The sequence below is a fragment of the Primulina huaijiensis genome, unplaced genomic scaffold (genome assembly GCF_012295235.1).
Source record: "Primulina huaijiensis isolate GDHJ02 unplaced genomic scaffold, ASM1229523v2 scaffold41409, whole genome shotgun sequence".
Classification (NCBI taxonomy): Eukaryota; Viridiplantae; Streptophyta; class Magnoliopsida; order Lamiales; family Gesneriaceae; genus Primulina; species Primulina huaijiensis.
In genome coordinates, this window is record NW_027359854.1 from 1 (window position 1) to 15,554 (window position 15,554).

The window sequence follows — 15,554 nt, forward strand, 5'->3', positions numbered from 1 at the left end:
CCACCATTTCTCAATTCTCACGCTAACACTTCTCAATACGGCCAAAGCCTTTTCAGGGTACAGTCCCATTGCCGACTCACCGGAAAGCATCAAGGCATCTGCTCGTTGGCGAACTGCTTCAGAAACGTCAGCTACTTCAGCTCTGGTTGGTGTGGGGTATTCTATCATAGATTCAAGCAACTGACTCGCAACAATTACAGGCTTATTTAATTGCCTACAGACTTGAACTATTTTTTGCTGTTCCGATGGAACTTGCTCCAGGGGGATTTGCGCACCAAGATCTCCTCTCGCCACCATAGCTCCATCCGATGCTTTAATGATTTCTTCCAAGTTCTTCAATGAGTCAATACTTTCTATTTTTGCAATCACAGACACGTCTCTGCATGACCAAATCCATAGATATCAGTTACACGAATATCTGAGGACTTGAAGTACATGTAGATTTTATCATAGAATCAATATTCACAGAAATGCTCAACAAAGTGGGAACAGGGGTGTGGGATCAGAGATCATGGGTCATGCCGATCCCCCTTCCTAAAAAGAGAAACATTGAAAAAAAATTATAAATTAATCATGTAATATAGGCGAGGGTTAAAAAAGAGGTACAACATTTCAGATGAAAGTTTTGTGGCTTGAAGTAACAGGACACATTGGGTTTTTAATTGCAATAAATTAGAATGCGAACCTTGACATAGATGACCGTATGCATTCCATTACAATCTCTAATCTTGAAAAAGTAGCCATCATCATTGGCACAACTTTAATTTTACAACATAATAAAGTTGTACTTACCTACGACCAATGCTAAAATAATTGACGCCAGATTATAATTTGGGCTACGATGTCAGGCTGCTACTTGTCTATGACTCTGCAACAACTAGTCAAAGCTTTAATTAAAATATTAACTCACTTATCACGAGCTCGTGCCTTAATATAGCTCTTAAGATGCTTTATAACCTCAGCAGACTTGACAAATGATATAGCAATAAAATCAACACCCTCAGCAATCCCAAAATCAATGTCCAGCCAATCCTGAAAGAATAATGTTTTAGGGTGAGAATAATTGAAAAAATATGAGCATGTCGCAAACTCAATCAAAAACAATATGAACATCAACCACAATACACAATCACTGATATTATGCTACACACGAGGCAATTTCAGAAAAATTGTGTTTCATGAATCATTTTCTCAACCTCCGCCAATTTATTTCCAGAACTTTCCACAATGGTAGAACAAAAATTAATTATCTGTATTTTGTAATGTAATGCCACGTACCCAAAAGATTAATTACGTTTTGGAGCTCAATGCCAGTCATTTGTCATTGGAAAGGCATAACAAAGATTAACTATGTTTTGGAGCTCAGTGCCGGTTATTTGTAAAAGGAATTTCATATAATAACAAGTCAAGAAAGAAAAAATAGCAAAACTTTTCCATTGAGGCTGAAAACCTTTTGCCAAAGTAGTCCATGAGAGCTTTCTCTTGGACAACCAAGTAACCTGTTTTATCCCACAATGTATAACTATGTCCACACTCTACGGCATTCCAAGACTACGATGACTGTGTGTCATGGCCAACCTTCTGATAGACCACTAAACTGCAACCTCTCTTATACCATCCTTGTATCTAATCTAAAGCCATAACATCATGTTCACACAATTTTTAAGAACTCATCTAAGGATCTTACTGAGGTTTCTCCACATGCTTAATATTGTTGAATAAAACTCAACCCAGACGATGTGTATTTAAATTCCAGTCCCTAACACTCTCAAACCTAACTTTCAGTCGCAAACGAATATGCTACATTTAAAATGCAAGTCAAACTAAGAGTCATTTGCAACCAAATATGCAACATTTAATATGTAAGTCAAACAAAGGAAAAGGTCGTGCTTTGATGAAACAAGAACTAAGCAGCCCCACGACGAAACTTATAAATTATAGTTGCTTAGAGGAAATTATATCAGAGAAATCAAGAGGCAATTTAGGTACCTTGGAGGAAATTGTAGGCAGCATTGCATTGCGTTCCCTTACTAAGCTACCATCACGCCAGAAAGTAAGATTGGCCCTGGGTAACAGGAGCCCAGGATCAGTACATAAACACTTGACATCTGGACCAATTTTCTCAATCACTTCAAACCTCACCATTCCACCATCTACCAGAAGTTCATCACCTACTTTTACATCTGTCACATCAGATGTAACAAGATTCATTAGCATCACATGGTTTTTCGTGCATGCTATATATCACACAGAAAAATAATAATTTTTAAGTCCAACACTGCCTCAAAGTTGTTTTGAGATATATGTTCCGAACCTTCAGCAAAGCCATCATAGCTCACATTGATAGTGTGTTCAGGAAGACCTGAATCAAAAGCTCGAACACTGAAAGTCCATATTTCACCATCCTGAATATGAAACAAAAGAAGCTACTTTGCTATAAACACAATTTAACAAAGAAATATATTATTCGGAGATGCATACCATAATCATATCATTGTTGCCCCTAAAAAATGAAAAGCAAGCCATTCATCAACAAAAGGTATTTCCAAGGATGAATCTCAATCAGTATGACTCTTAACATTTTAGAATACTAAAATTTTAATTCACCGTGGCTTGTACATTTGAAAATATCAGAAGAATTTAAAACAGATGGATCCATGTGAAACCAGGAAAGAAAAATAAAAGAAAAAGAGTATCTGAACCGATGCTAAAAACGCAGACCTCTTCCACTCATAATTAGTAAATATTACAACCTGAAACACTTAGCACCAAACTAACGCATAAGATTCTCAGAAAAGCCATAATTCATCACATTGAAATATATCAAGCCTTAACTTAAGGCTCTGAGTCTACGACCAAACAATTTTCTTTTGCACGCATTGCTAAGTAAACCAGTTCATACTAAATGAATTAATAATGGCTAGAAAATATTTACACAATTAAAAGTTCCATTACCTCAGCTTTTGCGGAAGACGAACCACCAAGATCTCCCATGTGAATCTCACTCCCCTCAGTATCCATCATAATTGCCACAGCATACCCCTTCTCCTCATTCAATCTCCTCACCCGCTGAATCACCTCACGATGCCACTCGCGCGTTCCATGACACATATTAATCCTCGCGACATTCATCCCGCCAACCGCCAGGGCCTCCAGCTGCTCAGGCTTACACGAAGCTGGGCCGATCGTACAAATCAGCTTCGTCCGCCGCGTGCTCCGGAACCCATTCTCCTTCAGCTCTGCCTCCGTAACCGCGTCAACTTCAATTGAGCTCGAATCAGACACCACCTGGAAACGAAGGTTGTCCTGGAATGCAGCGGATAAAACCCCTCCGGCGCCGTTTCCGGAGGTAAAGATTGATGCATTGGCATCAGATGCAGAGGCTTCAACACAAAAGGAGGATTTATTGAGGTTTTTGGTGTGAGGAAGACGGAAATTAGCGTGTGGGAAAGGGAGTGAGGGTTTTGAGATGAGGGGTTTCGGGGAGTGGGAAGTGGAGGAGAACAGGTTGAGAGATTGAGCCATAATGATCGGGAAACTCTTCAACTCTGCCGTGAATTACACGATAGCCGGCGTCGCATCACCGGCGCGACAGGGAATGAATCGAGAGAAACGAGAAGTAATAAAGAGAGCGGCGGAGAAAGCTAGAAGAGGAGCTTTGGAAGCAATTACCTCGTCTGCTATCGGTTCATGTGCTCCGTAACATATTTGACCAACCAACGTTTTGGGCTTTAGAACAAACATGGATCCACCTTCGGGCTTCCAGCACCTGGAGCCTCATAGCAATTCCTCCCTACATTTATCTTTTGTAATGTTTAATTTAAAACTGGCCTTTTTATTAATTATTATTATTATTAAACTTTTATTTTCTTTCTCCATCTCCCTTTTTTTATTCATTGTTAAAAAAATTAATTTTATTCACAAATTATTAAGATAGTGTAAATATTAAAAAAAATTTATCCGGCAAGATTTTTGAAAATTATTCATAAATAGAAAGATGAAAATTTAAATGATAATAATGGTTGATGAATTTTGAAAAATAGTTTAGATTTTTTAAAACTTTATTCAATTTTATATTTTAATTTTTTGTTGTAATGGCATTAATTGTTGGATTATTTGATTACATGAAGTAATATATATATATATATATATAAAAGTTTTTCTAACCCATAAAGTTGGTGGCCAATCTTATTTGGTGGCGGGCTAAGATAGATGATACGTAATCGACAATAATGTGTTTGAACTCAATATGGTATTATGAATTTGAACCCAAACAACTCCGACGAAAACTAAAATTGGGAAAATTCCCAAAAGCTCAAAGGCACAAAAAACTTGACTTGGAGAACTTAAGAACGATAAGTCAACGAACACCATAGAGTTAAAACTTTGATAAACTCGATTTTTAGTGTTTTCACATGTAAGTGAAAATAACAATTACAAAGCTCTCACATTTTATGGAAAAAATATATCATTTATGGATAATGAAGTATAATATTTACAGACAACCGATATATCCTACCTCAACTAGGTAACTTTTTAAATAACGAAACCTAATCAACTTGGAAACCTTTCAAATAAGGACCCAAAAACAACTAAAAAACTCTCTAACCTGGGACCAAAGAAAACCTAAAATTAAAAGAAATAAACAAGATTGAACTCATAAACTAACAAAATAGGCCCTCAACTAATTAAATTAAAAATACTTAAGCAAGCCCAATAATGAGGTATTTACTAGCTAATTGTTATATCAAAAGTTTCGTGATACTTCACATAACAACTAGTAGTGTCTGGAAGCTTACAATTAAGACGAGATTAAAACAAAACTAAAAAGAAAAAGAAAAAGAAAATAAGCTATTTTTGGCTTCGAAATCGTCGTTACAAATTAATTCAGGTTTACTGTAGAATGGATGTTTCATATCAATATATACGTATATATGCGAGAGGGTACTTGTATTGAAAGCTTTATCTTTGATTCGAATGAAATATGGATGATGCTGGTTTAGTTGAAAACTACGTACAATCCAAGTCGCGAGTACATAATATTTTTAATTTTTTGTTAAGTTTGTTAAAAAAAAGTATATTTAATTTAAAATTAGAATGGAGATATTATAATATATACATAATTCATCTTCTAGATAACTAGCATTGAACATTTGTATGAACAACGTTAATGTTACGTCCAGACGTCTAAAACACGTGAATATTCCAACCAAACACTACCGGATTTCCATGGTGGAGTTAATTATCGTTTACCAGGTGTTTCTTTGTTGCTCCCAACAAGAAATCACAAAATCGAAAGCTGTGATTCTCATTAGAAAAATAGTGAACGCGTTCGAGTTATTGGTTCGTCCAACCCGTCAGCCTTCTCTCAAGGAAAGAAGCTTCATTCCATGCATCCATGTCTCACCAACCTCTTACTGGGGCCAATTGGCATTCAAATAAAACATCGCATAATTATCCGTACACTTGTTGCATGTCTTCCAAGCAATATATACAGTTTGTCAACTGAACCCTAGACCACGACTTTAACAATCGTGTAACAAGATTGGAATTTTCTTCGACTTAATTGGCTTTTTCTAAATTCCAAGACTTAATTGGCTTTTTTCCCTGTAAAATCAAGCCAATTAATTAAGTCAATAAAAAATATATATATAATCAAGCTAGCTATCAATTCATAATAATTATTACATGAACCAAAGTTGACCCCTGGTCTTGGTCTTGGTCTTGCTCTTGGTCTTGGTCTATCAAACGTCAATTAAATATTCTCATGCATATCCATTCATGCACATTTTATTTAATATTCCATATTATACTAGAACATTTCCAATCACCCATACTATTTTATGATGAGAAAAATAATTATTATTATTATTAGCAAGCAAATTGATATTATAGTTGATACCACTGGATCATTATTTATTTTTAGATCAGACAATTTTATTGGTCAATTTTATAAAATAATTATCCAACCATATTGACTTATTGCAATTATAAATCGAGTCAATTCATAGATATACTCTTTTCCGATTTGATGTCCCAACTTTAAATTTCTTTCTCCGTGCACGGTAAGTTATGTCTCAATTCTATCGAAATATTAAAAAAATATCATTCAAGGAATGTGCATTTTGGTTCTTGAAATTTAATTTTAAATAATGATTGAGAAACTTAATTAACAAACCAAAAAACAATAAAATTATCTCACAAGTCAATACGGATTTCTCATTCAAATCAATTTATGAGAAAATATAAATTTTTACACCAAAAATATCATTTTAATTATAATTATAGATATGATCATTTTACTTCACAAATATAAAAAACCGTCTGACTATACACATTAACGATTTCGCAAAGTGTGAGGTGGTGTTATTTTCGGTAAAACTAAAAGTAGTTTCACCAATTACACTTTCTTTGTTTGGCAAAAACTTGTGTGAGACGACCTCACATGTCGTATTTTGTGAGACGGATCTCTTATTTGGGTCATCCATAAAAAAATATTACTTTTTATTGTGAATATCGATAGGGTTGACCGGTCTCATAAAGATTCGTGAGACCGTTTCACAAGAGATCTATTCTTCTTATTTAATGATGTGAATAGAATAACATCGAGATTTTTGGAATGACGTGATTGTAAATTGCTAGGAAAACCCCGTGAAAATACGATATCAATTTTCCAATCCTGTACAGACTTGAACACAAAGAATCACTCTCTCTCTCGTGACGTCTACACCTGAGCTCATCCAGGTGATGGTTGAAAACGGATAGAATTACGATAATGTGATCGTTGATTCTATGTAGACGGGCTCCACACCAGACCGAGCATACAAGTTCTCTGTATTTATAAGATGAGCCACTTTGCATGTAATCGCCAAACCAAAACATGACTCTCAATACTTCATGCATAATACACAGATTTACGTTCTGATTTGAAGCATTAATATGTTTACAGATCGTTAACAAGTGCAATTCCCATTCCCTTTTCTAACTTTACATTTCTCAAAGTTTTATTAGTCACAACCATGTCTTCCAAATTCCAAGCCAATTTGCATTGCATGGGCGTTTCTGTTGACCTTTCTCAAGAGGTTACTCTCAGCTTGAAAAATATGAAGAGATGGCATTCGGCTTTTGCAAAGATCCAATGCTCAATGGCACTGCTTTCTCTTTTCAGAGAAGTTCTTGCCAAAAATCATAAAAAGATTCTACCTATTTCACCAAGAGAAGTTGTTATTAGTATTGGAAAATCCCGAGAAAGTTCCCACTTTTGCAATATTGATGGATCATTCCTGTCCAAGATTGTGAAGGAGAAGAGCATTGAAGGTCTTCTTCGAGCTGGAGGTGTTGAAGGAATCGCAACATCTTTACAAACCGATATGCATCGTGGAATAGTGGGGCATTTTGAAGATATTTTAAGAAGAACTGAAGTATTTGGCTCTAATGCTTATCTGGAGCCACCTACGATGAGTTTCTTCCATTTTGTTTGGGAAGCTTTTAAGGATCCAACCATTATTATCCTCTTGGTTTGTGCTGCACTTTCTCTCGGATTCGGAATCGAAGAGAATGGTCCTAAAGAAGGTTGGTATGATGGAGGAAGCATAATTGTGGCTGTTTTTCTTGTCATTTCTGTTTCTGCTGTCAGCGATTTCAAGCAAAACAGACAGTTTGAGAAACTTTCTAAGATCAGCAATGATATCCGAGTAGAAGTCGTGAGAAATGGGAGGCGAAAACATTCTTCTATCTTTGAAATTGTTGTTGGTGATGTAATCTGCTTAAAGATTGGTGATCAAGTACCTGCTGATGGATTACTCGTGGAAGGGCACTGTCTGCAAGTTGACGAATCGAGTATGACCGGGGAAAGTGATCACGTTGAAATTAATAGTGATCTGAATCCATTTCTGGTTTCTGGGACGAAGGTGGTTGATGGGTACGGTAAGATGCTCGTGACCTCTGTGGGAATGAACACCAGTTGGGGGGAAATGATGAGCACAATGATCAGTCGCAATACGAATGAACAAACGCCTCTTCAGGAACGCATAAATGAGCTGGCCTCGGGTATAGGGAAAGTTGGTTTAGCCATAGCGTTTCTAGTTCTTGTCGTGCTCCTGTTACGCTACTTCACAGGGAACACAGAAGATGAAAATGGGAATAAAGAGTTCCATGGGGGTGGGACAAAAGTTGATGATGCAGTCAATAAGGTGGTGAGGATTATTGCTGCTTCTGTCACTATTTTAGTTGTTGCAATTCCCGAAGGATTGCCTCTTGCCGTGACGCTTACTCTTGCTTATTCGATGAAAAAAATGGTGGCTGATCAGGCGATGGTAAGAAAACTCTCGGCTTGTGAGACGATGGGCTCTGCCACAACCATTTGCACAGATAAAACAGGGACTTTGACGATGAACCAAATGGAGGTAACTACGTTTTGGCTCGGAAAAGAAAGTATGCAAGGGAAAAATCACACGTTGATTGCTGCCAATGTTCTTGAATTGCTTCATGAGGGAGTAGGTCTCAACACAACTGGCAGCATTTACAGGCCTAATGAATCGACACACAACATCAAGTTTTCAGGTAGTCCCACCGAAAAGGCACTCCTTTCGTGGGCTGTATTTGAATTAAACATGAATATGGAGAAAGTTGAAAAAGATTCTACAGTTCTATATGTGGAAGCATTCAATTCGGAGAAGAAGAGGAGTGGCCTTTCGATTAAAAGGTTCCAAGACGGGGTGGTTCGTGCACACTGGAAAGGAGCGGCTGAAATGATTCTAGCAATGTGCACTCACTATTATGACACAAAGGGAAACACCTTAGCTTTCGATGATTTTGAAAGGTTAAAATTTCGAGAGCTCATTCGAGAAATGGCTGCTAGCAGTCTCCGATGCATTGCATTTGCTTATAAGCACGTGTCAGATACGGAGCATGGAGATGGTGAAATATATAACAAGGTACAGGATACTGGTTTAACCTTTTTAGGCCTCGTTGGCCTAAAAGATCCATGTCGCCCTGGCGTGAAGAAAGCTGTTGAAGATTGTCAATATGCAGGCGTTCACGTCAAAATGATAACTGGTGACAACATTTTCACTGCAAAGGCCATAGCGACCGAATGTGGGATACTCGGTCCTAATCATGAAATAAACGATGGATCAGTAGTGGAAGGTGTGGAATTTCGCAACTACACAGAAGAGGAGAGAATGGAGAGAGTTGAAAAGATACGTGTTATGGCAAGATCTTCCCCTTTCGACAAACTTCTAATGGTGCAGTGCCTGAAAAAGAAAGGTCATGTTGTGGCAGTCACTGGAGATGGAACAAATGATGCCCCAGCTCTGAAGGAAGCTGATATAGGACTTTCAATGGGGATTCAAGGTACAGAAGTGGCGAAAGAAAGTTCTGATATCGTAATCTTGGATGATAATTTTGCTTCTGTTGTGACGGTTTTGAAGTGGGGAAGATGTGTATACAATAACATACAGAAATTCATCCAGTTCCAGCTCACAGTAAACGTAGCAGCTCTAGTAATAAACTTTGTGGCAGCAGTTTCAGCAGGTGAAGTCCCACTAACTGCAGTACAGTTACTATGGCTATATCTCATCATGGACACATTAGGTGCATTAGCTCTCGCTACAGAAAAACCGGCCAAAGAACTCACTCACAAGAAGCCCGTGGGTCGAACCGAGCCTCTTATTACCAACATTATGTGGAGAAATTTACTAGCTCAAGCCTTGTATCAGATATCAGTCCTCTTGATACTATATTTCAGAGGCGAACATTTTTTCCAAGTCAGCAAGCGAGTAAACCATACGTTAATTTTCAACACTTTTGTTCTGTGCCAAGTGTTTAATGAGTTTAACGCGCGCAAACTCGAGAAGAAGAATGTGTTTGAAGGGATACACAAGAACAAGGTGTTCTTGGTGATCATTGGAGTGACTTTAATTCTTCAAGTGGCGATGGTGGAGTTTCTTGAAAAATTTGCAGATACAGAGAGGTTGAGTTGGGGGCAGTGGGGGATTTGTGCAGGGATTGCAGCTGTATCTTGGCCAATTGGTTGGCTTGTTAAGTGCTTACCAGTTCCAAAGAGACCATTATTCAGTCTTCTCAAGTCAGCTTTAAAATGTTAGAGTAAATTGAATGTTAAGAAATATTTCTAGTTTTTTTCCTTTCAGTATCAATAAAATTTGGATATGAATGCTATGTGACCGCAATTCTTGTAAACAAAATATTTGGATTTAAGCTTAAATTCTTCTTGGCGTTTCTAAATTTGTAACGATAAGACGATCAATTTATTTATAAATATTTTATTTGCTTGGGTGAAATTAAAAAGAAAAAAAAGAGCTACATAGCCTAGTTTCAAACCAAAATCCACAAATTTATTTTCTTACTCAGCGTACCCGACCACCGGCTAGGCACTTTTGGTGGCCAATTTCAATTTTGGGTAAAAATATGACCAAAAATTGCAAATAAAATTGAACACGACTGAATTTGAAAAATATATAAATTACGGGACCAATATTAAATTTCCCTTGATATATTTCTCCAGACTTAAGATAGTCTTCTCCCAATTATTTGGACGTGTAAAATTATTAAAAATTCCAGGTGACGTTTTGTTGGCTAGTCAAAAAATGTGAAGAGTTTTGAATGTGATGTTTGGAATTCGTGATGCATCGATTTGATATGATATAAATATATTTTTTTTTTATTACAATACACGCGAGGAAGAGGATCGAACCCGAGGAGGGAGGTCAGCTAATCTGACGGGGTAAGATCAATGGACTACAAGCCCGGTCTCTGATATGATATATATTTAGTAGCCTACTTTGAGATCATCTCATGGAAAACGAGTCAATTATGTTCATATTTATAATAATAAATAATTAATAAGTAATATTTTTGACATAAAAATAATATTTTTTCATAAGTGACCAAACAAGAGACCGTTTCACAAAAATTTTTGTGATATTTTATCGGACAAATGACATTTAGCATTCTCATGAAACAAAAGCACACAACTCCATATATAAAATCAATAATATTTTTAAAACATATATGTTAAAAAATCTAGCACAAAACCTATATTATTTGGTTCACTTTTTCAATATTTCCTTTATCAAATATATTATTATATTTTAAACTCTCAATCTAATGACGCGGATAATGAAACCCCCACACTTAGCATTGACGTCATATAAACGCGTACAAATCAAATGAACTAAAGAAGAATTATGGGGAAATCAATTCTCTTATAAAAACATATAAAATACTGCAGATAAAACTGAGTGATCATAAAAAAAACTTGAGTTGGATGTGAAATAATAATTGATAAGTAATAATATATTTAGTTTATTAAAATTGAGATAAGTGATAAATTACAATTTGAGTTTTTTTTAATAATTAATAAAGATAATATTGTAAAATTAAAAAAAAACGATAATATCGTAAATTTACTTTGAATGGATTGATTGATGTGATATAAATAATTAATGATTTGTGGTTTAGTGGTAAATAAGATTACAATACTCAAAAGATTTTGGTTTAGAGTCTCACTTGTGTGGATTGTTTATTTAGACAAAAACTTCTCTTCCATTGTAAAAAATAAATTAAAAATGAAGGGTTTCGAGCATTTGAGTAACAATATGACAGTACTTATCCAATTGAGCTAATAAGAAGAATTCTAGTTTAATTTAATGATTAGTTTATAATAAATCGTAGTGTTCTTTTGCACATGTTCCGTGCGTATATCATTGAAATATGTATTTGAATATGATTATTTTTGTAATTTCAAATTATTGATTTTTCTATATAATTGAATTTAAAATATGAATAAAGATATGACTAAATATTAAAAAAAATGTTATTTTAAGAAAATTAAAAATCATCAATAAAATTATATGATGATGTCATAATGACTTCAGCAAATCGATTAGAAGTTAGTTAATACTAGGTATCATCACCTCAATTGTTGAGGTATTTGCCCAAGTTTGCAGCTAATGTAAAACAATCAACATAGTAACTATCTTTAAAAATATTGATATGAGAAATAGATATGGATCACCCAATATGATTTCANTTCTGTGATTTTTCCTTTCAAAAATTTTTTTTGCTATATTATTTTAAAGAGAGAGAAATGTAATAGTAGCCTTACATAGAATGTTCTGCAATCAAAAGAGCAAACAATATTAAATTCATTTAACGATGAAACTGGATAGTTTTACATATGATATATAAGGTTCTTTTTAGGACCTATTCCCTAACTATGGAAAATACAATGAATATTTTTTATGGTTGTGCAAATATGATCTTCGAAAAAAAATATACAAAAACACAAAAGAGAAGGTTGTTCAACAATCAAAAACACCACCACCTCATAAATTTTCAAAAAGCATAAAATTTTTGCATCTAAATTCGAATAGTATCCCAATATACTTTAATAATCAAAATCCCATTTGAAATTCAGCCTGATGGTCAATTCTGATCTTGTCATAGAGCTTTAATTCAACTCAATATCACAGAAAAATTATTCTAGTTCATCAAGTTTCAATATCTTTTGTTGAAATAAATATCAACACATAACACAAAAAGCAGAGGAGCTGATAAAGNGTGAAATATTTAAGAAGAAAAATATTTGATTTATGATATACTAGGTATCGTCACCTCAATTTTTGAGGTATTTGCCCAAGTTTGCAGCTAATGTAAAACAATCAGCATAGTAACTATCTTTAAAAATATTGATATGAGAAATAGATATAGATCACCCAATATGATTTCATACACATAGAAGGAGATTTTCCCAACAAGAACAATTTTTGTGCCAAAAACTATCACCAAGAACAATACANATATAAAAGTACAGGTCTTGTACAACAAACATCAAACTCAAACTAAGGTTCAACAACTAAATGTCAAGTGCTGAATCCTATCTACAGCAAGGTCAAAGTCCGTAGTCTCCACTCTAATCAAGATCTCTAATCATCTCCTCGACCCTGATCCTGTCCCACCTTTTGTCATGTACACATACAAACAAGACAACAGCCGGATAACTCCGGNACCCATTCAACAACACCAAACCTCACAAACTATTGCGTCGATCCAACAAACCACAACCATCACGTCGATTGCGAAAAAACATTTCTTCCTCTACGTTCGTATGTGATTGTTCCTTTCAAAAAAATTTTTTGCTATATTTTTTTAAAGAGAGGGAAATGTAAGAGTAGCCTTACATAGAATGTTCTGCAATCAAAACAGCAAACAATATTAAATTCATTNATCCCAATTCTATCCACGTCGATATAACCATACATCCAGTGTCCTGACCTATCCGTCACAGACTGTGGCCCTATCGCCAATACACTATCTTGTGACATCGTGCAATGTGCCCGTGGCGATCCCGCCACTATCAGGTACTTCTGTCACAAGATTACTCATCTAATGCATGCTCCTATAAATCCATAGAACAGGCATTNGTTGACATCTCCGTAACCCAGTCTCTTCATTGATATGTACACATCGTCCAATAACAAATCGAACATGTTTTCGTAGGTTGTTTTGGAGTATTTGTCATAATATCCTTTGTTTGGTCGGAACAAAGCAAAATCTGCCTTCTCAGGGCTGTATCCAAAGTACGGGTAAGGGTTCACCATGAAAGGAGACTTCGATTCACGGAGGAACTGGAGCATTGGAACGAGTAGCCCGACGTCCCAGCCGGGTCGGAACCTGCCCAGGCTCGAGGGTTCGGATCGTTTGAGGATTCCGAGAGAATGAGCTGTCGTCACCGTGATGTCTTTGATCCCAGAGAGGAGAAGAGCTTTGTGGACGCTTCTCATGGCCGATACAAGGTTGTCGATAAGGTTCTGTGGGCCCCAGTGAAGGATTTCGTTGCCAACGAGGATGTAGTTGATCTTCGTCCGCTGGTAGAATGGCTTGATGTTTTCAGCCACCCGGCGGCGGGCGTAGCGGACGTTGGTTAGACAGGGGATCTCGTCGTCAGACACGGTGACGACGACGAGTATCCCCGTGTCGGCGAAGGCCCGTAGGATGTCTGGGTTGACATCAAAGAATCTAATACGGTCGATGGTCGTCTTGTCTTTGAGGAACGCGGCGACTTGAGCAGAAGGAGGGAGGTTGTCCCCGAGGGTGCCGTAGTCAACGCCTATGCAGTCCACGGCGGTGATGTGGAGAAGGGCGATGAAGACAGCGGCGGCGGAAGGTTGTAGAGAATGACGAAGGAAAATAGAGAACCGGTTAACCTTCCCTTGGCAGCACACACTCTCTTTTTGTTGGAAGGCCCAGAACACCACACATGTATTTTTGGTGACCGGACACCGTACCAAAACAAGCCCATTTTAACTTTTTTGTGCTTTCATATATGTAGATATAAACATCAATTATAATGTCACATACTCACGAGTGTCATCACTGTATCAACACAAGTCTTCCCAGCTTGTTAGGTTATGTTCTCACTCACACTGTGAGAAATTTCTTAGGAGGTCACCAATTCCACAATTAGTCCAAGTCAAGCATGTTTAATTTTGGAGTTTTTAAGTGATGAGCTCCAAAAAGAAAATCCAACCGTGAGTAATACTTATCAAATATTTTAATCTTCCTCAAATATACAGTTTCATAGCTCAACAGTCTTGCAATCTCGTTCATTGTTGAACGGGGTATCACATTCACATCTCATTCAGAACGAGATGTCGACGTCCTCGTCACGGATAACTCATAGATCACCCATCACCAAAAATCTAGAGTAGACCGACGTGTAAACAAATTGAACCGGTTGGCAAAATTTTCGAGTCGGCTTAATAAATATTTGAGTCGTATTCGAATTAATTGAACTTGAACCAAACTCTAACATGTTTGAACTTTTTTTCGAACCTCACTCGAGCTAAAGTTATTTTGTTTGATAATTCGCGAGTAACTCGCGAGCTTTAATATTTTATTATTATAATATAATTATATATTAAATATATATAAATTTCGAGATTTCGGACATTTCGAGCTTTCAAACTTTCATTCTTGAATCTTACTATCCGAACAATAGCTTGAATAGCTCGCGAATAGGTATGAAGATTTCGAACTTGAACATGAATTTCCTTTTGAGTCGAATTCAAGAAGAAAAAAATTTGAGCTTCGAATCGAACTCGAACTCGAATATACTTAATTAAACCTTAAATTTATACTAATATTCGGCTCGTTTGCACCCCTGAACCTTTATTTTTTACTCATGTTAGATATATATTTAAATTGACACACAATTTAAAGAACCAAAAATAAGAGAGATTTAATTGGATTCAATGGTATTTTTGTAATTTAAATGCAAAAAGTAAGCACGAGCGTAATATTAAATACACGCGCATCATTTTCCTTGAGTTTTACGTCCCAAGATATCACATCCAAATCTTCAAATTATATAACCTTTATTCCCAAAATTTATTTCAGACACAATTTTTGCTATTTTTATAAACATATAATCTAATTTTGAGTTTTTGGTTAAAAAGAAAAAATGTGGAAACGAATTTCTTATGCAAACTTACTTTCTTATCCTTCCAAATCACAACTCCCAAACGTGTTGA

At 36.1% G+C, this 15,554-nt stretch overlaps 3 protein-coding genes across 3 annotated transcripts; 1 reads left to right on the forward strand and 2 right to left on the reverse strand.

The window, feature by feature from the left end:
* Nucleotides 1-3: 3 nt before the first annotated feature.
* LOC140969382 (pyruvate kinase isozyme A, chloroplastic-like) lies at nucleotides 4-3,681 on the reverse strand (the record flags this gene model as incomplete). Its single annotated transcript, XM_073430704.1, has 5 exons — nucleotides 2,956-3,681; nucleotides 2,315-2,405; nucleotides 1,990-2,183; nucleotides 911-1,032; nucleotides 4-379 (listed from the first exon to the last, which is right to left on the reverse strand). Coding segments are annotated over exons 1-5 (1,353 nt in total), but the record flags the coding sequence as incomplete, so codon positions are not given.
* Nucleotides 3,682-6,880: 3,199 nt separating this feature from the next.
* LOC140969381 (putative calcium-transporting ATPase 13, plasma membrane-type) lies at nucleotides 6,881-10,292 on the forward strand. Its single transcript, XM_073430703.1, has one exon. It carries the CDS (start codon nucleotides 7,020-7,022, stop codon nucleotides 10,104-10,106), a length of 3,087 nt encoding a protein of 1,028 aa, XP_073286804.1. The 5' UTR covers nucleotides 6,881-7,019; the 3' UTR covers nucleotides 10,107-10,292.
* A 3,111-nt stretch (nucleotides 10,293-13,403) lies between these two features.
* On the reverse strand, nucleotides 13,404-14,395 carry LOC140969386 (glucan endo-1,3-beta-glucosidase-like). The gene is made up of 2 exons (XM_073430707.1): nucleotides 14,383-14,395; nucleotides 13,404-14,251 (listed from the first exon to the last, which is right to left on the reverse strand). The coding sequence occupies exons 1-2, from the start codon at nucleotides 14,393-14,395 to the stop codon at nucleotides 13,404-13,406; spliced, it is 861 nt and encodes a 286-aa protein (XP_073286808.1).
* Nucleotides 14,396-15,554: the final 1,159 nt, after the last annotated feature.